The sequence below is a fragment of the Schistocerca serialis genome, chromosome 1 (assembly GCF_023864345.2).
Source record: "Schistocerca serialis cubense isolate TAMUIC-IGC-003099 chromosome 1, iqSchSeri2.2, whole genome shotgun sequence".
NCBI classification, from domain to species: Eukaryota; Metazoa; Arthropoda; class Insecta; order Orthoptera; family Acrididae; genus Schistocerca; species Schistocerca serialis.
Window position 1 is genome coordinate 801,661,801 of NC_064638.1, and position 22,112 is coordinate 801,683,912.

The window sequence follows — 22,112 nt, forward strand, 5'->3', positions numbered from 1 at the left end:
CCCACAAGATTTCACATATATTTGAACATTTTTTGAAACTCATAATCACGAAAATGCGTCACGCAGTTCGTGCTCTCCTTTGCAGGACTTTGAACAATCAGGCCAACCTATAAATGTAATAGAAGACCTATCCCACATGTTGGATGCTAAACTGTTAAACCACAGCAAGAAAGTAGGAAAGAATGTTAATTAGAACATAGAGAATGTTAATCAGAACAAGAATAGTAACTTTCAGAAAATCTATGAAACTTTAAACTCTTTCAAACAGAATTTAGATACAACCAATACGAAATTGGTCGACATTAACATTCGTGTCGACCGCATTGAAACAAAATTGATTGCTTAAGTCAAGTCACTGACGCAGAAGTAAAAGTAATAAATGACAGGATTGTCGTCGTTGAGGAATGGGTCAGATTCACAGAAACAAATGTTATCGATGAGTTGATCAAGAGCAGAAAAGCTGAAATTACAGCTGTGCAGGAATATATTACTTCCGAAAGTGAATATATGGACGAGAAACTGAAATTGAACTCCATATTAGTTGCAGAAGAGGTTAAACACGTAAACGAAAAAATTGAGCCAGTAACCCAACACTTTCGAAGAGTAAACTTGAGAGTAAACAATTTAGAAAATAACCTTGTTGCTAATTGTTACAATAACAACAATCTGTTTGCCAACCAATGAAACAATGTATTTTTAAAAACTTTCCCTGGAGATGTCAAGTTTCATCCTGTAGATTTCTTATATCAATGCAAAGACTTCACACTGTCTTTCAATGCCGGAATTTTAATTTCACAAATTAAAACTGTGTGCCAGACCGAGACTCGAACTCGGGACCTACGATAAAGGCTGAATTTTTGAACGGCAGAAAATACAGAGAAGGGAAATTAAGCATGTGTGGTTTTTGTGAAATACAGCTAAGAAAACTGACGCACCTAGAGATACCTTTAGACGAGTTAATTCAGATCGACGGACTGAAACGACATCTACCAAACCAGGTTCAGTGGGGGCTAGTTTATGGGCCAGATGACTCCATTGAAAAATTTTTGAAGCATTCGGATTCAAACAATCAAAGTAGGGGAGAATACCAACACCAGAGTGTTGGGTTCTCTCAAAATCAAAATTATCATAACAGTAACAGACAAAATAACTATGGAACAGGAACAGTGGTCAAAATAGCAAGAATTACAGACAAAACGCCAACTCAAATCAGAACAGACAGTATAGAAAGGAAAACAATTAACCACCTCATTGGGGGCCTGCCAGTTTGAGGTGAGGAGAAAAACTCATAACCAAGCTAAGAGTAAGAGAAACAGACACAAGTCACACCTCCAACATCACATAGATAACAATAGGAACTACCAAGCTAATAATGTAAATAAGCACTAGGAATTTTGGAACTATATGTTAAAAGAAACGAGTAATGATGACACGAAGACGCAAAATAGTTATAAGCTTACTCATGACAAATTTATTAAACAACAAGTGTGTATCCAAGGATGGTTATAATGATGATTATATTTGCTAGTTTGTTTGTTAATGATGATGACGCAGTTTTGTCTGATGTAGTAGTAAGCCAAGATGATAACCTTGTACCCAAAAATATTGATGCTTTAGTAGCTGATTGAGATGATGATGACGATGTAGCAGTAGAGAGATTTGACGTTGTAGCTGAAATCCATGCAGATGTATGTGACTCATATGATGATGATGATGATGATGATGATGATGATGTTAATGACGACAATGTTAATGATATTTTGTTTAAAGAGGAGCTTGATGGGATGATTTCTGTTGCAGTATTGGGAGATGAAGTTAATAATAGTCAGTTAATAGGTACTGATAATTTGATGAGTGATGATAAGGTACATGGAAGTCAGTGGTCTTCAATTGATGTCTTTCAATGCCGGAATTTTTGCCGCAGTACCAATTTCACAAATTAAAACTGTGTGCCAGACCGAGACTCGAACTCGGGACCTTTGCCTTTTGCGGGCTAGAGCTCTACCATCTGAGCTACCCAAGCACGACTCACGACATCTCCTCACAGCTTCAATTACGCCAGTACCTCGTCTCCTACCTTCGAAACTTCAGAGAAGCTCTTCTGCGAACTATGCAGAACTAGCACTCCTGGAAGAAAGGATATTCCGGAGACATGGCTTAGCCAAAACTTGGGGGATGTTTCCAGAATGAGATTGTAACTCAAGTTTCGCAGAAGAGTTCCTGTAGAGTTTGGAGGGTAGGAGACAAGGTACTGGCAGAATTGAAGCTGAGAGGAAGGGACCTGAGTCGTGCCTGGGTAGCTCAGGTAGTAGAGCAGTAGCCCGCGAAAGGCAAAGGTCCCGAGTTCGAGTCTCGGTCCGGCACACAGTTTTATTTCGCCAGGAAGTCTCATATCTGCACACTCCACTGCAGAGTAAAAATCTTATTCTGGAACTAATTTCACAGTTTCGTTAGACACTTCTGACGCGGAAATATAGATTCTTTGAGATGCACTACAATACGGCGCATTTTTCACTGTCGTATCTTCTGTGGTTTTTCTCTCCTGGGTCCTTGAAATCAGGGTGGTTTGAGTGGGACACCCTGTATCATTCTGAAAACTAACTAAAAAGTTACATCGTGACAGAAATCTATTGCTGTCTTGTTTCCTGCACTGCGTCTTATTTCACTACCATGTAACCTCCAAAATCATGTCACAACTACTGTACACCTGTAGTTTAACTTACTCGCATACTGTGAAGACGTTTAAAATTCTTAGTGTCGTAATCAGATATGGTTCAAATGGCTCTGAGCACTATGGGACTTAAGATCTAAGGTCATCAGTCGCCTAGAACTTAGAACTACTTAAACCTAACTAACCTATGGACATCACACACAACCATGCCCGAGGCAGGATTCGAACCTGCGACCGTAGCGGTCGCGCTTTTCCAGACTGTAGCGCCTAGAACCGCTCGGCCACCCTGGCCGGCTCTCAGTTAATACGCAGCAGCGATAAGCGTTGTGCAGTAAATGTAAAAGAAATAAATTTTTAGAATGGAGTTTTACGAATTTTAGACTGATGAAATACATATCTATTATGAACAACACTTGTGTCATAGGATCAAATGATATTAAACATAAGGATGACACATTACATGACGACAATGTGAGACTAAACATAAGAGGCAGGTGAGGATAGAAACATGATTCAAGGAACCAGCTTTCTGCATTAGATATATGTGTTACAGAGGAACAAAACACAGTGTTTTGATATGTTACGTTAGTGTAATATGTGAGATAAAATATGTACTCTTGTGGAAAGCAATGTTATTCCTACTACTTATTATACTAAGTGGTTATAATTACACATTCGCTACCTGAGACGGACCCTATGAGAAACGAATGATCGTAGGACAAGGAAACTTTTTGGAAACGTTTGTAAGTACAAGAGGAAGAGAAATAACGAAGAAAGCAGTGAAAAAAATACATCTTAATTTCCACATGAGAGGGTAGCATTTCCTAGTCGCGTCTACTCGAATGTCTGCGTGACGTGGCAAAAATTGTTGAGTAATGTGAAGTATGCAGGGATAAAATTTCACAATTGTTCACAGAACTCTTTGAATGATGGACGTTGGAATGTTCAACTATCGTAACAAAGGTCGTGCAGTGATTGAAGATCGCACATTGCGTCCAGCATTCTCAGCAATGGAAACAGTAACTTCCTCAACAATTTGTGCCTCATTGGCCGTCAGCCTCTCCCCGGAGCAATTCCCAAATCGCCATTAATTCGAAGTTCCGAATCATGTTCTTCAACCCCGGTGCGGAAAGGTTACCGCTCCGTATTCCTTTAATGCATCGATACTCAGTAAGACAAAACGATTTAAGCTTTTTCAGAGGACTAACCCGTTTACTTTACTACGTTGTGTGAAGGAGATTGAGCTACGCTAAAACTAAACAATAATTATGAAATGTCGCTATCCTTTTTTTTTTTTTTTTTTGCAGAGCATGACTGAAACTGTTTGAGATCATCCCACTTCAGTTAGGAACAAATCATAGTGATCGGTTTCCTCGTTGGCTTCGTTTATTTAAGAACAGCGACACCGTATTACGAATGCAGGATTTCAAAAATTCGAGCACGGCCGCTGATACTCACTTGTTGTAAAGAATGATGTCCGGCCGCCAGACGCGCTGGAAGGGTACACGTATCACCTTGATGCCTGCGAAGTCGGACACGTTCCATTTGAGGTGGTGGTCCGTCCAGATCTGCGTCAGCCAGCAATTCGTTGTGAGGATTTGATTTTTCTCGTCCTGCAACAACCAACATCATGCATCAAGTGGCTGGCCTTGAGGAGTACCAGAAATAAACAAAGATATTTAGTAGCTATTTTGTAATTCTCAAAGCATGTAAGTCCCTGTTGTTCGGCCGTCAGTCACAGTTCTTTGAAGAACTGTGACTGACGCCCGAACAACAGGAACTTACATGCATTTAGAATTACAAAATAGCTACCAGCCGAAATCTGGATTTGCATAATAAACTGTAAAAAGGACTACTGACTGCTGCGCTCTATAATTTATGTCACATACAGTCGCTGAGTTCATCCACTTTCCGAATGGAAGGTATCCTGATGACGATAGAAAGTTACTTAGTTTTGTATTCCATGCGCCATAATCTCGATAAATTTTGTGCTATGGTACGCGTTGTGTTACTGGGATTGTCTTTTCACCCACGTAATCAATTTATACATGAGAACACCACGTGCCTGAACGTTGCTCCGTTGCTATATCGTTTTCAACATACCAGTACATGTACCCCTGATATCAGTGAGTATTAGCCTGTGACCATATTAGTCAGTACATATGACAATTTTAGATTGGTTGCGGGATGGGACACTGCTGCCATAAGGTGTGTTCTGTAGGTTAAAGTACGTGGACAAAGAGACATTTTCCATTACTATTTCATAAATTTTGCCTAGAACAGCATATGGAAGCATGTGCAACAGAAGCAGAATTTCACATAAAATCCTTCATAATAATAAGTATATATCGAGCACCTGCAGGTAACTTTAATCTGTTCGTAAACCACCTTGAAGCTGTACTGGCCCATTTAACATCCAAAAACAAAGAAATAGTGGTTTCTGGTGATTTCAGTGCGGATTTCCTTAAAGACTCTCCCAATAAGAACCTATTTGAGTTAGTAACACTATCATTCAACTTAATTACCACTGTAAAATTTCCCATTAGGGTAGCCAATTGCTCACAAACAGCGATTGATAATATCTTTATAGAAAAGTCCAATGAACAAAATTATATTACAAAACCAATAGTCAATGGCCTCTCAGACCATGACATGCAGTTCCTTCTGTTAAATGTTAATACTGAAGAGGGCATAAAATCTGTTAAATCTGAGCTCAAGAGGGTAATCAATAATCAAAATTGATTATCTTAGGACACTCCTCAGAGACATTCACTGGACAGATGTTCACAGTGCTCATGGCATGAATGAAAAATATAACACTTTTGCTAATAAAGTGCTTACCTTACTCGAACACTGTTTTCCCCCAAAACTTACCAACGTTAGAGTAAAGTCTACAAAGAAGCCATGGATTACTCGAGGAATAGGGGTATCTTGTAAAACAAAAAGAAAACTGTATCTGTGAATCCGAAACAGTTCCGATGTATATGCTATAGCACATTACAAGAAATACTGCAAAATATTAAAGACTGTAATATGGACATCAAAGCAAATATATTACAAGGAAAAGATAGTCATACCAGATAACAAAATAAAGACTATATGGGATATAGTGAAGGAGGAGGCCGGTAGAACCAGACACAAAGAGGGACAAATAGCATTATGAGTAAATCATACATTGGTGACAGACGTGTGTAGTGTTGCAGAACTTTTTAACAAACATTTTATAACTGTTACTGACAAGATGGGGTTGTCAGGTTCTGTAGGTGCTGTTATGGAATACCTCAGAGCAGACATAATATGAATGCGACCCCACTACCCCAGCAGAAATAATATCCATCATAAAATCTTTAAAATCAAAAACATCTAGAATGTGATTCTGAGTTAAGTAACATATTAAGCTATCTGTGTAACCAGTCATTTATCAGTGGAATATCTCCTGAATGGTTGAAATATGCTGAAGTTAAGCCACTGTTTAAGAAGGCAGATAGAGAAATAGCATCAAATTTCCGTCCAGTTTCACTTTTGCCAGCATTCTTAAAAATTTTCGAAAAAGTAATGTACAATCGGCTTTATAACCATCTTATCTCAAATAACGTACTGTCAAACTCACAGTTCGGATTTCTAAAGTGTTCTGATCTTGAGAAGACTATCTACACTTACAGTGAAAATGTACTTAATTCATTAGACAAAAAACTGCAGGCAACTGGTGTATTTTGTGATCTGTCAAAGGCATTTGACTGTGTAAATCACAATATCCTTTTAAGTAAATTAGAATATTATAGTGTAACAGGAAATGCTGCAAAATGGTTCAAATCTTATATCTCTGGCAGGAAACAAAGGATGTTATTAGGAAAGAGACATATATCAAGCTATCAGGCATCATCCAACTGGGAAATAATTACATGTGGGGTCCCACAAGGTTACATTTTAGGGTCCTTACTTTTTCTTGTGTATATCAATGACCTTTCATCAGTAACATTACCAGAAGAAAAGTTCGTTTTGTTTGCTGATGATACAAACATTGCAATAAATAGCAAATCAAGTGTAGTCTTAGAAAGGTCAGCTAATAAAATATTTGTGGACATTCATCACTGGTTCCTAGCCAATTCTCTGTCACTAAACTTTGAAGAAACACACTACATGCAGTCCAGAACTTGCAAGGGGTGTCCCACGAGTATATGCCTAACATACAATGACAAGTAGATAGAAGAAGTGGACAGTATTAAATTCTTGGGATTACAGCTTGATAATAAATTCAACTGGGACGAGCACACCACAGAACTTCTGAAGCATCTTAACAAATCTCTATTTGCAATGCGAATTGTGTCAGACACAGGGGATATAAAAATGAAAAAGCTGGCATACTATGCTTACTTTCATTCCATAATGTCATATGGGATTATTTTTTGGGGCAATTCATCAAGCCAAGCTAAAGTTTTCCGGGCACAAAAACGTGCAGCAAGAGTTATATGTGGTATGAACGCAAGAGCATCCTGCAGACGCCTGTTTAGAGAACTAGGGATACTAACTACTGCTTCCCAATATATTTATTCCTTGATGAAATTTGTCATTAAAAATACATCACTTTTTCAAACCAACAGCTCAATTCATGAAATCAATACTAGAAATAAGAATAATCTTCACAAGGATTTAAAGTCACTTAGTCTTGTACAAAAAGGTGTGCACCATTCAGGAACACACATTTTCAATAACCTGCCAGCAGCCATAAAAAGTTTGACAACCAATGAAATTCAGTTTAACAGAAGCCTAAAGAATTTATTGGTGGCCAACTCCTTCTACTCAATTGATGAATTTCTCAGTAGAACCAACAGATATATTATATAACTTCTGCACCAGTTCAGTGCAGTAATATGTTCATTGTAAATAAGTCTCTAGTAGTTGTATTACATGTTTATTACCATATAAATAAATAAAAAACTTTTTTTATTTTAAATTCAGTGCATTAGTATTTGTAAAATGATTCTTTCATATAGCGTTCATTAAAAATGACGACCATGCCACTTGGGACCTGTGGAATGGTACATTAGCTTATTTGCTTGAGTTGTAAATATTTGTCATGTATTGTTGTTTTTTCTTTGACATGTTCTACATCCTGGAGGACCTCCTCACTACGGATCAATTAGAATGAAAGTAAATCTAATCTAATCTAATCTAATCTGGGGAAAGACGTCAAGTGGTAAGATTTTCAAGAAGGCTTGCAATATGGTTTTGTTACGATGGAGTGTATGTTTACCATTTATATGTAGTTTGATAAAATGTACACCTCAGGAAGAGCGCCTCAAAAATCTGTCTCCTGTGTGGCGAACTGCTAGTCACAGGACGAAGACCTAATAAAGAGTGGACTAATGTTCAACGAACCATGTGCATGCCCAGGCTTTTATCTCTTTATTATTACCCTAATGCAGAAGGTCTAAGTCCATCTTAAGCAACTGGGGAAAGATCGTGTAGAACTCATTTCGGTCTGTGGCAAGCAGAATCACCATCGATAAGTGAAAGACACTAATCTGCCTCACTAAAATAGTGAAGAACGCAAGAGCCATAGTCAAATCTCTCTGTAACTTCGTATACATACACACCATTAATGGGCATATAAACAATTAGAGTTGCAATTCTCTGTAGCGAGTAGAATGGCCACCAGAGTATGTTAATTTTGTTCATGTTTAGTTTTGTTATCAGGCCAGGTAGGGTATGGGGTATTGCACTGCAAATTTTTTTCCTTATTTTGTTACCTGAAGATATAACGTTTCTGTGTCTTTGTATATTGTAATTGTTTTACTATTTGTATATATATGCATTTATGTCGATATATAATTGGTTTGTTTTGTTAATATTATTTGTATTTATACGCTGGGTCTGGCCTAGGGAAAACTGTGCTATCGAACGAATACATCGATAGATCGTGTGGAGAACGAAAGTGTTTATGATCTTTGGTAGTGTTAACTCTGCCGCGTGGAGCGCGGGCTGAGCGGAGAGGAGTCTGGCTGGGGTGGTGCAGTGGAGCAGGTGTGTTGTGTGACGCTCCCGCGAGTTGCCGCGCTTTCGGAGTTGGGTAGCATGTAATTGCGCTCGACTTCCTATGATAGTTTCTGACACGGTGTCGCGGACGGGAAGCATTAGTTGGCGCACATCAAGAGCCCGTTTCACCTGGTGACCGTGTCGAGAAGAAGGCGCGCCAACATCCAGCTTCTGCAACAGCGACGGCCGACAATGAGTGACTGTCGCCACCTCCTCGATCGACGGCTTCAAACCTTCAATCAACCAACAAGGAAGACTGGAAGCACGTAAAGTTTTAGAACTGTATGGCAGACCTCAGCTTTTCAAACTGTTCCATTTTCGTAACTATAATTACAGCAACTTAGCATGAACATTTGTTGCTCATTGTCCCAATTGCATTACCAAGCAGGGTCCCTTCCTTTTCCGGAATGAAATCGAGTGTCGTAGAAATTCAAACGCCAGCATTAAAGTAAAAGCATTCGATTTCACTGCTTTAATTTCAAAGTTCAGTTAAGGTATTCATAGCTGGCTACAATATTTAGATTACACAAGCACAAATTAAGAGTGCGAGTTTTGTTTGCATATTTTAGCTTACCTGTGACTCCAGCTCAGCTTGGTATGTACTAAATTTTACTATTGTTAATTGTTTAGAATCATTTAATTCAAGTTCAAAGTTAAATCTCTTATTTCTAAATTGCGTAGATTCAAGTAGCTTTGAAATGATTGTTGAGGCAGTCCAAGACTAACCGTATTTTACTGAATTTCGATGTGCTTCAGAAAGAAAGCTCACTATTAACTTCAGTCACTAAATTAACTTTCGATTTTCCGGTTTTATTAATTCTTTTGCTAAATTAAGTCAGAGTGTAACTTCTGACAAACTTTCAGTTTTCACACTACATGTGTCAACCTTCAGTTGCCATGCTTCTGGTGCTAATTATATGTGTAATAACCTTTCTTTTTCAGTTACTATAGTAATTGCCCATAGACTGGCGACCGTAATTTCCCCCAAATCTCAAATATCTAATTACCGCTAGTTAATTGTTAACGTAACGGCTGCACATTTACTTTCTTTATTAACTTTACCCCTTTTCAAAATTAATTTCCACCAGTTTCATTTGCATTTTTCCTTTCATTTAGATGTAACCCTTTCCTCCCTCTTTACCGACAGATTAACTTCGGTGACGATTGCTTTTCCCAAATTTCCATTAGGTACACGCGGTTTAATTTTTCACTGTCATTAAGGTCGATAAGTGAGGGGGAGGTTACACGTGTCGACCTGGTGACAGGACAATCTTCAGATTTGAGGTTGTTTTGGACACAAATTTTGTATGGTGCAAATGTCGTAACAAAGTATTAGTTACGAACAGGTAGTTTCGTCAGCGAGATTAAGTAGTGGGAGGAATCCTAATTGGATTTGAGATTTGGCATTTATATTGAAAATTATTAAAATGAGTGAAGGCAACAATTACCAAAATTTGGTAGACTTGAAGACGGAACAATCGGTCGAACAGTGGGAAAGGCGCACTGCGGTACCCATTGTTCAGGGGCAGGCGGCTAGTATGAAAGACGCGACCGCCGAAACGCAACAAAGAGCAGAAATGGAATTCCAAACTTTAGAAAATGTTTCGGAATCGGAAGTGAAAATCAAATCTGAACCCCTTGATGACGAATAGGGGGGGACAATTAAAGAGGAAGCCGCTACGGAAGTCAAGCCGGTAGTTTCCGGGAATTTAACTGATTTATTGAATGTTTTGAGTAATGGAATCAAGAGTCAATCGGCAGAAATTAAAGCTCAGGCTGCCAAGCAAGAAGCTCAGGCTGAAAAACTTGAATGGAAGCTAGACAATCAGAACAAAGCTATTAATGTTGTTAACAACAATGTTGGAGTTGTTAACACTAAAGTTGATAAAATGAAAGAAGATATTGTTGTAATTAATACCGAAATCGGTAATCTTAAACAGGAAATGGTAAGCGTTCAGGCGGAAATTGCGAGCATAAATACTCGTTTTAATTCCGAAATTAATAGAATCGAGAAAAGTGTAGGAGAAGCAGTTGCTCCAATCATCGAGAATAAGGTGACGGAACAAATTCAATTAGTGAAAAAAGATGATCAACAGAAGGTGGAAACTTTAAAGGCTTTAGTGTCCGAGGTTGACGCTAAAGTGATGAAGCAGGCTAATACCTGCGAAAAAAAAAAAGGGAAGTAGAAACACTTGCGACAACCACTTGCCAAGTAATTACGAGAGTTTCGGAATTAGAAACGAAACTTGGCGAAAAACAGAGCTATGTACCAATCTGTGCACATAGTTCGGAATTGTTGACTAAAGAGGAGCGGTTCGACCACTTGAAAAAAGGCGGTATACACGCGACGGATTTCATTAAAAATTGTGAAAGAGTTGTACCCAGATCATGGACTAATGAGAGGAAAATTAATGCGGTTATTGATGTGTTGGCTGGTGATGCCAAGCGTTGGGGCTTAAACCTCAACATTACGAACCTGACTTTTGACGAGTTTAAAAATTTGTTTCTGGCTGAATACTGGTCAGAGCAAAAACAGCAAAGTGTCTGGCGCGAATTTGTCGTATCGTGGCCTTTCGATGCGATTTCGCGCGGTTCGATGAAGGAGTTTTGTGAGGGCTGGATCCGCAAGTTGGAATATTTGCGTGATCGCCGCACGGAATACGAAATAGTCTGGAAACTCTACAAGAAGCTTCCAGATGATACAAAACGCTACGTAGGAAGCAATTACAGGACAGTCGATGATTTCCTGGAAAGAGTGGAGGACGAGGACAATTGGAGCAATAATCGCGACAGTGGTAGAGGCCGTGGTAACAACAACGGGTACCACAGCAACCACAACAACGATAACCATGGGAATAGTGCATACCGCAACCATGGCAGCAATAACAATAATGGTTCGGACCGTAATAACAATCGGTACAATGCAAATAATAACGGGAATAACGGAAACCAGTATCATACTAACGTGATACGGGCTTCACAGAATAGTAATAACGCCAGAGGGTGTGATCAGCCGCCTCAGCAGTATCCGGGAAGCGTATCTTCTGGGACGAGACAGGGAAACCATTAGCCGCGCCGGTGAGGGGCCGACCAGGCGTGGAGAAATTTTGGAGGCCCAATAACAGGAGAAAACCCAGGTGTCGTCGTTACGAAAATTCCGTATGGAATATTCGACGGTGGGAGAGTGTGCCAGTGTTAGGAGAAAGGAGTGCGCCCACAAGTAGTAGATCAGCTGTAGACACGGCAGTAGAAAATACGTTCATTGTCAGTGAGAAGAATTTAAGTAGTGTTCCGGAAATCGATTATAAAGTGGCAGCTGTAACACCCACAGTGGAAATGGAGATTGAGTTTAAGAATGATTCGCAATTGTTGAGAGAAGATCAGATGTCGGGTAATACGTCCGTCATCGAGCGAGGGGATGCGGAGATGGATGAGGTCTGGTTAAGGCAGTTCGGTCGCTTATACGAAGAACTAAGAGATTATAGGGGCCTGTATGGGAGAAGTGTTTATGGGGAGCGCGGGCAGGATTTGCCGCGTCTCGTCCCGCAGGAAGGTAGTGTTTGTGAAGTGATAGAAAGTTCTGGCCCTAACCGGCAGACTTTACCGAAAGTTATAGTGGTAGAAGTAGCTGACCCATCCGACGCAGAACTCCAGTATGAACATTGCGAAAGTATTGAGGAGAAAGATTACGAGAGTTTTCGTGATAGCCGGACACGATCGGTAGAAAAGCACGTAGATTACAGCGTGTATGAGGTTAGAGCTGACGTTATGCGGTCAGACGGTAGCAGTGTGGGTTGCGCAGATCCAGAGGAAGTAATTTCAGATACTACTGGGCACATTCCTGGAGGTAGATTGGCAGATGAGATCAATCTGACCAAAGAGGAATCAAGGAAGGTGACAATTAATGAATTGATAGCAAAGCAACACTCACTAGTTGACGAGTTACCGGAAAAGGTTACGGTATTGGAGGCGAAGCTACAGACTAAGCCTCAGGACAAACGTGTTGAAATTAATACTGTATGTGAACAGATGCTGAAAAGGCCGCCAGATAAGCCGGATTTAGGATCAAAGCCGGATGGTTTTTTCTGGAATGACCTGGATACAGACTAAGATTTACTGTGGGAAAATAAAGAAACAGTCGAAGACAAGTGTAGACAGATAGTAGTGTCTGTTAATATGGACGACCTACAACTAAACGTGTTGATTGACACCGGTGCAGAATTGAGTGCTGTATCTGGGAAAATATTTGAGTTACTGAAAGACAGACCTGGTATCGTAGTTATGCCAGTAACAGGAGTGAAAATTATCGGTGCTACTGGGAAGGCCAGTAGACCGCTCACAAAACAGGCTTTTGTCAACTTCGAGATATGTGGGGCACGATTTGAACAAAAGTTTGTCGTCGTGCCAGACTTTACTACGGAAGTAATTGTCGGGTTAGATTGACTATTAAAGTGATTAATTGCGAAAGCAAAACTTTGACATGTACGTCACAAGATAAAACAATAGTAGTTAGTTTTGACGATGCAGGAGACGGTGTGCATAGGCAATACCAGCCCATACACATTGTTAACTGGCCGGATGGTATTGACGTAGGTATGAATTTGAACTACTGCAATGTGAGGAATCTCGGCATTGACAATAGTGTAGAAAGTGAATTGGAAAGTATTGTAGACGGTGTGTCAAACGTAACACACGAACAAAGACGAGGCCTGCATGAAGTAATAATGAGGAAGGAGAGTGTGTTTTCAGACAAACCGGGACTTGTGGAAGAGATAATCAAATTCCCTCCACGGGTTGACATTAGTGTTGGTGTGAAGAAAGATCGTTTGCGAGAAATAATGAAGCTAAAAGCCGGTGCTCGCTTACGTCGTCATGACGCTAAAGCTCGTTTTGCTAAGTTTGCAATCGGAGACTTAGTACTTGTAAAAGCTCATGAGAAATCGAGCGAGTTAGACAATGAAATCTCTAAATTTAAGTTTGTTTATAATGGACCACATAAAGTCATTGGTATACCTCACACAAATGCTTATTGCTTAGAGTATCCAAGCTCTGGAAAACTATTAGGTAGCCTATACGGAACATTGTAGACTTGAAATTGTACCAACCAAGGATTGATTAATACCACAGAATGGGTAATTTGTACAGTATGTAAATATAGAGTGTAATATTTAACGATTTGCTAGATTGCCATGCTTTTGCCTGACCAAGAGGACATTAAAGAAGTTGTAATTAATAAGTAATTAATTTTGACTAAATGATTTAAGAGGAATTGATTAATAATCAATCGAAAAATCCAAGCTGCTATTTTAAGTTTTCAGCTGAGTCGCAGTAGATTAAGGAATGTACATATGATTTTGTAACTAGCTGTAAGATTTCATAAATATGTGATTTAATAGTCATTGCCGATGTACTTAGACGCTGTTTTAAGTCTCAGGCTAGTACATGCGTGTGATGATGGACAGTGTTGAGTTATCCACTGTGATAGTGTTAATGAACTCCTTGAGATTACTCGGGAGTGAGTTTTTCCGGAAGAATTCAGTGAAACGGACGTTCTGGAAATGCCGTTACACAGGCGAGTGAGATCAAGCGTGCCGCACAGGCGGGCGCAACAATACTGACAAGGCGGAGCCGCTGTCGGCTCTTGTGCCGCTGTCGGCATTCTTTGCACTTGCGGGTACGGAAGGCGGAGTTGTTTTTCTTCCCGGACAGCTGATGTGAAAGAATTCTGTTGTCAATATTTATGTTTTTGTCGATCTGCTGCATATTATTTTCTTGTTTAGCGTTAAGTGGACTCTCATGGCGAGAGTATTAATTATGAAAAGGTTATATAAAATGTGTGTCTGTGTAATTAATTATTAATTTGCGTATTTTGATCTACCTGTTTTTGTGACCATGTACAATGATTAATTTTGTAAATAGTATTCCATTTCTTGATACTAATATGAATTTTTCTGATTTTAGAATAGCTAAACCGCTTTCTATGTTTTCTATGAATTTTAATATATTGTCAACCTGTTTTATTTTGTGCAAGATAACAGAGTGGAATAAGATTAGGAGTGTCTCCACTCAATTAGTATGGTCTAAAAATTTATTTATGGTTAATTAGACGAATGCTAAATTTTGTTGATGTTTTGAGCACATGCATTTCCGCTGTTTCTTTTTTGGGACATTTTCTGAGTCTGATTACGTTACACGAACATCCTCAGACAATGTGGGGCACGTGTAACGCCGGATATGCATATCCTCCTGTTTCCATCTATTGCACTGCAAAGTTTTTTCCTTATTATGTTACCTGAAGATATAACGTTTCTGTGTCTTTGTATATTGTAATTGTTTTACTATTTGTATATATATGCATTTATGTCGATGTATAATTGGTTTGTTTTGTGAATATTATTTGTATTTATACGCTGGGTCTGGCCTAGTGAAAACTATGCTATCGAACGAATACATCGATAGGTCGTGTGGAGACCGAAAGTGTTTATGATCTTTGGTAGTGTTAACTCTGCCGCGTGGAGCGCGGGCTGAGCAGAGAGGAGTCTGGCTGGGGTGGTGCAGTGGAGCAGGTGTGTTGTGTGACGCTCCCGCGAGTTGCCGCGCTTTCGGGGTTGGGCAGCACGTAATTGCGCTCGACTTCCTAGGATAGTTTCTGACACGGTGTCGCGGACGGGAAGCATAAGCAAGCGCACATCAAGAGCCCGTTTCGCCTGGTGACCGTGTCGAGAAGAACGCGCGCCAACATCCAGCTTCTGCAACAGCGATGGCCGACAATGAGTGACTGTCGCCACCTCCTCGATCGACGGCTTCAAACCTTCAATCAACCAACAAGGAAGACTGGAAGCACATAAAGTATTAGAACTGTATGGCAGACCTCAGCTTTTCAAACTGTTCCATTTTCGTAACTATAATTACAGCAACTTAGCATGAACATTTGTTGCTCATTGTCCCAATCGCATTACCAAGCAGGGTCCCTTCCTTTTCCGGAATGAAATCGAGTGTCGTAGAAATTCAAACGCCAGCATTAAAGTAAAAGCATTCGATTTCACTGCTTTAATTTCAAAGTTCAGTTAAGGTATTCATAGCTGGCTACAATATTTAGATTAAACAAGCACAAATTAAGAGTGCGAGTTTTGTTTGCATATTTTAACTTACCTGTGACTCCAGCTCAGCTTGGTATGTACTAAATTTTACTATTGCTAATTGTTCAGAATCATTTAATTCAAGTTCAACGTTAAATCTCTTATTTCTAATTTGCGTAGATTCAAGTAGCTTTTGAAATGATTGTTGAGGTAGTCCAAGACTAACCGTATTTTACTGAATTTCGTTGCGCTTCAGAAAGAAAGCTAACTATTAACTTCAGTCATTAAATTAACTTTCGATTTTCCGGTTTTATTAATTCTTTTGCTAAATTAAGTCAGAGTGTAGCGAAATTTATTACTTCTGACAAACTTTCAGTTTTCACACTACACGTGTCTACCTTCAGTTGCCACGCTTCTAGTGCTAATTATATGTGTAATAACCTTTCTTTTTCAGTTGCTATAGTAATTGTCCATAGGACTGGCGACCGTAATTTCCCCCAAATCTCAAATATCTAATTACCGCTAGTTAATTGTTAATGTAACGGCCGCACATTTACTTTCTTTATTAACTTTACCCCTTTTATAATTAATTTCCACCAGTTTCATTTGCATTTTTCCTTTCATTTAGATGTAACCCTTTCCTCTCTCTTTACCGACAGGTTAACTTCGGTGACGATTGCTTTTCCCAAATTTCCATTAGGTACACGCGGTTTAATTTTTCACTGTCATTAAGGTCGATAAGTGAGGGGGAGGTTACAACCGGAATACAAGTCAGAGGTTTTTCGTTCCCAGACATTTCTGATATCTCAGCTAGCACTCGCAGAATTTTTACAGTAAGAGCAAATTTTCGTTGATAGTTACTTTTTAACAGTTACTTGTGAGAACTTGCTGTAGTGTCTGGGAGTCTAGCGAGAGCAGATGTCGGAAGCCTTCACACGTAGCAGGGTGAGAGTGTCTGTGAGAGCTCAGAGGCCACTCTTAAGCGAGATTTTTCAGTCGTAGTACTGCGCGTGAAGGAACAGGCTGCAGCCGCCCGTGTCGCCGAGCGGTTCTAGGCACTTCAGTCCAGAACCGCGCTGCTGCTACGGTCGCAGGTTCGAGTCCTGCCTCGAGCATGGATGTATGTGATGTCATAAGGTTTAAGTAGTTCTAAGTCTAGGGGACTGATGACCTCAGATGTTAAGTCCCATAGTGCTCAGAGTCATTTGAACCATTTGAAGAGGCTGCAACGGGAGAGCTTCGGGCTGCAACTGCATTTTCAATACTTTTAGTGGCCAACAAAATACGTTAACTACCGTGTTGAATAAGAATGTGCATTAGGCGACAGTGTGATTTTGAAGCATGCAAGAATCTCATCGCAGAGCTTATGATGAAAGATCAGAAACAATATCTAAATTTTACGAGAAAGACAGCGATTGAGATGGAAGAAATACTCCTTATAATGGGCCACAAAACTGTGAAGCAAGATTGTGTCATGCATAAAATCATTAGCGTTAAAGACTGCTTGTGAAATTAAGATTTCCAGCAACGAGTATGTTACCCTATTTAATATTTTCTAATATAACAGTTACGATGAAATGGAAGTGAGCATATTGCATTGTTGGCCGAGAGGCCCCATCCGGGGAAGTTCGCCCGCTAGTCTCATTTCAGTCGACGCCATATTGGGCGACTTTACGTTGCGATGATGAGGACGGAATGATGATGAAGATAAGACAACACCAGGTCCACGAGTGGAGAAAATCTCCAACCCAGCCGGGAATCGAAGCCGGGCACGCTTGCACGGAAGGCAAGCGCCTTACCGCCCAGCTAAGCAGGCGGACGACGATGAAATAACATTGTACTAGATTTCACCTTGATACCCATACTCGTTCAGCAGCGAAATATAGCGGATATTTGATAAATGAAGCATCTCCAGACATACATTTATTTGAACGTTTTTACTTGCATTGACCAGTAAATTCCTGAAGGTCTGTTGTTCAGTATTCAGTATAATAATACAATCAATAAATATCACGTTGTAAAAAATACATAGCTGTATTACTTGAAGTTAAACGATAATTTTCCGAATTCAAAAATAGTTCATTTCAAACGCAACTTCACTTGTTTCCTATGTCTAATAATTTGCGTTATAAAACCATTTTGCATTATTCCTTAAATTGCACATAATCTAGTAAATTTCTTGTGTGAAGCTGTTAAAAAATGTAGCTAAGTAAGACAACAAATATCGCTTCTTATCTCCGTTCCGACAGTTGAGTAAATATACATTCCAAAGCTCTGGCCTTTCCTCGTACAAATTAATTAAATACGGTCTGCGTAACTTCATCCAGAGCCTACTCCTTGGCAACTTTATAAAACGCTTTTTTTTTTTTGCCTTAATATCACTGACATTCACTTCGCCATGCGTATCCATCGCGACAGTAATATAGGAGTCTGGTCCGAAACGCCTACAGTCATCAGGATTGTGCCGAGCGGACTGCAGTGAAGACGAACTGTTTACGATCGAGTGTCCCATGAAAATATTATTCCCAGTGACATATTTACTATTCAGAAATATAAAATTGTCTTCGCAGGTCGCTGACAGCTCAGTGGGGCCGTTGGTGTGTGGACTACATCAGCAGCGTAGCAGTCACGCATCCGCCTGGCAGTACTGCCGCGTAGAGGACGGCTCGTGTGGCAGCCTTTCGTCACGGCCAGTCGGTGCCTCAAGGTGTCGTAGCCGGCACAGCCCGCGGTGGACACCACCTCTGTGAGTGATCTCTGAAGCGCTCTGGTTGACGAAGACGTGCGCTCGGGATCTTACTCTCCAGCCCAGCCTCAAGTACTCATTGTCAAGCAATGTTCGACCCACGGCCTCCAGGACTAGACCGCCAGCATCAGTGTCTGCTGCAGGAACGGGACGAGCAGCAACTGTGATTGCCACTCACGACAGGGTGTGGCGAATAGCTTCCTGGTACCACTACTCAAGCCTTCAGTAGGCCAGCAGGTTGATGGCAGTCTCTGCACTCCATGAGAGATGACCTGGAAGTTGGCGTTGCAGCATGCAGAGGCAGAGTCTCTCCAGCGGGATATGCGGGTCAGTAGATGGTCCTACACGACTATGCATCAGAGGGCGGACTGACATAGCCACCTCTCTCAAAAGCCGGCCGCTGTGGCCGAGCGGTTCTAGGCGCTTCAGTCCGTAACCGCGCTGTTGCTACGGTCGCAGATTCTAATCCTGCCTCGGTCATGGATGTTTGTGATGTCCTTAGGTTAGTTAGGTTTAAGTACAAGGGTGAGTCAAATGTAAACCTTAAATTTTTTTTAAATATTATTTATTGTGCAGAAGTGGTACAAAGCTGTATCACTTTTCAACATACTCTCCCCCACCCTCAATGCAAGTTCTCCAGCGCTTACAGAGTGCATAAATTCCTTTAGAAAAAAATTCTTTTGGTAGTCCGCGCAACCACTCATGCACCGCGTGGCGTACCTCTTCATCAGAACGGAACTTCTTTCCTCCCATTGCGTCTCTGAGTGGTCCAAACATATGGAAATCACTTGGGGCAAGGTCTGATGAGTATGGTGGATGAGGAAGACACTCAAAATGCAGTTCTGTGATTGTTGCAACTGTTCTACGGGCAACGTGGGGCCTTGCATTGTCATGTTGGAAAAGGACATCTGCTGACAGCAATCCACGTCGCTTTGATTTGATTGCAGGCAGCAGATGATTTTTTAGGAGATCTGTGTATGATGCACTGGTGACAGTGGTCCCTCTAGTCATGTAATGCTCCAAAATGACGCCTTTTTCGTCCCAAAAGAGAGTCAGCATAACCTTCCCTGCTGATGGTTCTGTTCGAAACTTCTTTGGTTTTGGTGACGAGGAATGGCGCCATTCCTTGCTCGCTCTCTTCGTTTCCGGTTGGTCGAAGTGACCCAAGTTTCGTCCCCAGTAACGATTCTTGCAAGGAAGCCATCACCTTCGTGTTGAAAGCGCCGAAGAAGTTGTTCACAAGCATCAACACGTCGTTCTCTCATTTCAGGAGTCAGCTGCTGTGGCATCCATCTTGCAAGACACTTTGAGAAACTAGAGCACGTCATGCACAATATGGTATGCTGACCCATAACTGATCTGTAAACATACTGTAGTGTCATTCAGGGTCACTCGGCAGTTTTCCTTCACTGCTGCAATGTTCTGTGGAGTCACAACTCGTTGTGCATGACCTAGACGAGGAGCATCTTCCACTGAAGTCACACCATTTGCGAACTTCCTTCTCCATTCGTAGACTTGCTGCTGTGACAAACGTGCATCGCCTTACTGAACCTTCATTCGTCGATGAATTTCAATAGGTTTCACACCTTCACTACGCAAAGACCGAGTAACAGAACGCCGTTCTTCCCTGGTGCAAGTCGCAAGTGAGGCGGCCATCTTTATACTGATACTGCGACGGTGTGTGTGCATCTGCACTATGCTGTCACCTACAAGACATTCTACACGATGTTTGTAGCACGCTTATCAACTTACAGGATATCGGCGCGCAATTTCGATTTGTTATTACAAATTTAAGGTTTTCATTTGACTCACCCTCGTAGTTCTTAATCTAGGGGACCGATGATCTTAGTGTTTGGAGCCGTTTGAATTTGAACCTCTCTCCACAGAATAGCTGCGACTGAGATTATTGACCGAGCGAGGTGGCGCAGTGGTTAGCACACTGGACTCGCATTCGGGAGGAGGACGGTTCAATCCCGTCTCCGGCCATCCTGATTTAGGTTTTCCGTGATTTCCCTAAATCGCTTCAGGCAAATGCCGGGATGGTTCCTTTGAAAGGGCACAGCCGATTTCCTTCCCCATCCTTCCCTCACCCGAGCTTGCGCTCCGTCTCTAATGACCTCGTTGTCGACGGGACGTTAAACACTAACCACCACCACACTGAGATTATTGATTAACAAAAGTGTAGAATATATGTTGACGCTTTCTGTGCGCTCTGTTACAATACAGTAGCAAAGATATCATGAGAAATAATTTTCTCGTTGGTCATCTCTCCTAGTGGCTTCAGACTTTCGTAGCTTCATCTCTCAGGTGTTCTTTTCTGCTACGTTAGCTGAATAGTTACCGTTGAGATGTATCTAGGCTTTCTTGTGACACTCTATTCTGTCACCAATACGACGGTACCTTTCTGTTGCCATGATGTCACTGTGCATCATTTGCAGACTTATACCCTCGGCCGGACCACGTGTCTCAATCCCTTCCGCGTTCACCTCGACCTGTTCAGCATTTCCTACTAGTTGGCAGTCTGCCGGTCATTGACTTACGTGGTTTGGCTTCCGGCGTCGCCGGAGAAAAATTTAAACAAGTTTTTAGTGTTTTAATGTTTGACAGTACACGTTTGTGGAACAGTTAGCTGCAGTGTCCATCAAGTGCAATGGATGCAGCGCTAGTTTCACATTCATAAACGTAGCATCGAGTCTCCTCTGTCACAATTTTTTTCGTTTATTTATTCTATATAATACGTCTATGAAGTTTGTTCTTCGCTGCTTTTCATCGTTTCAGTCTAGAACTTTCTAAATGAGCTTACTGCTCGTGTTGTTCGTGTAGTTAGTAAAATGTCTGATTTCTTCACTATAAAACATGCCACGGCCACAGATTGTGTCTCTAAAAACGTAGTTGCGTGAGTACTTTCATTTAATGTGCGCCTGAGTACGGTAAAATGCATTAACAAGATGTGGTATCGTAAAAACTATGAAATACACCACAAATCCTGGACACAATATGGCCGCTCCGTTCTCGCCGAGTGCTCTAGCGCTCCTGACAATGCCGTTATAGCTTTTCTTGCTTGACAGTGGGAGTTACGGCGAGCAGCTCTCAAGAGATGGAGGTTACAGTCTATACCAGAGGTGTAAACTTGCAGCGTGTTGTTATCTCAGATCTTCCCTCATTCTCGTAAACTGCTGACTCTCAGCGCTGTTTACATGTCATGTATTACTCGCAAAAGCTCTCTGAGTGTGAAAACCTCTCACGCGTATACCTAACGGAAGACACACAGAACGCCACTTTGGTTGTGTTTTGAATCTTGTCTAAGGCTCGCACTTAGTTTGTTTTCAAAACGAATCAATCAAATTAATTATAAATTTTGTGCAGGTGGTGCTCCGCAGCTTGACAGTATTAGAAAAAAAATCATATTTAAAAACCAGCAAGAGATGCAGATAATATTAAACATACTGACTACAAGTTTCGGTCAACCGACCATCATCAAATGGTTCAAATGGCTCTAAGCACTATGGGACTTAACATCTGAGGTGATCAGTCCCCTAGACTTAGAATTACTTAAACCTAGCTAACCTAAGGACATCAC

The 22,112-nt window shown here is 40.9% G+C and overlaps 1 protein-coding gene across 1 annotated transcript in view; it reads right to left on the reverse strand.

The window, feature by feature from the left end:
• LOC126435139 (neuronal acetylcholine receptor subunit alpha-7-like) overlaps window positions 1-22,112 on the reverse strand; it is a 615,709-nt gene that overhangs the window by 75,262 nt on the left and 518,335 nt on the right. The window contains exon 2 of the mRNA XM_050090462.1: window positions 4,130-4,284. Within this exon, the coding sequence (XP_049946419.1) occupies window positions 4,130-4,284 (155 nt within the window). The remainder of the gene's footprint in view (window positions 1-4,129; window positions 4,285-22,112) is intronic.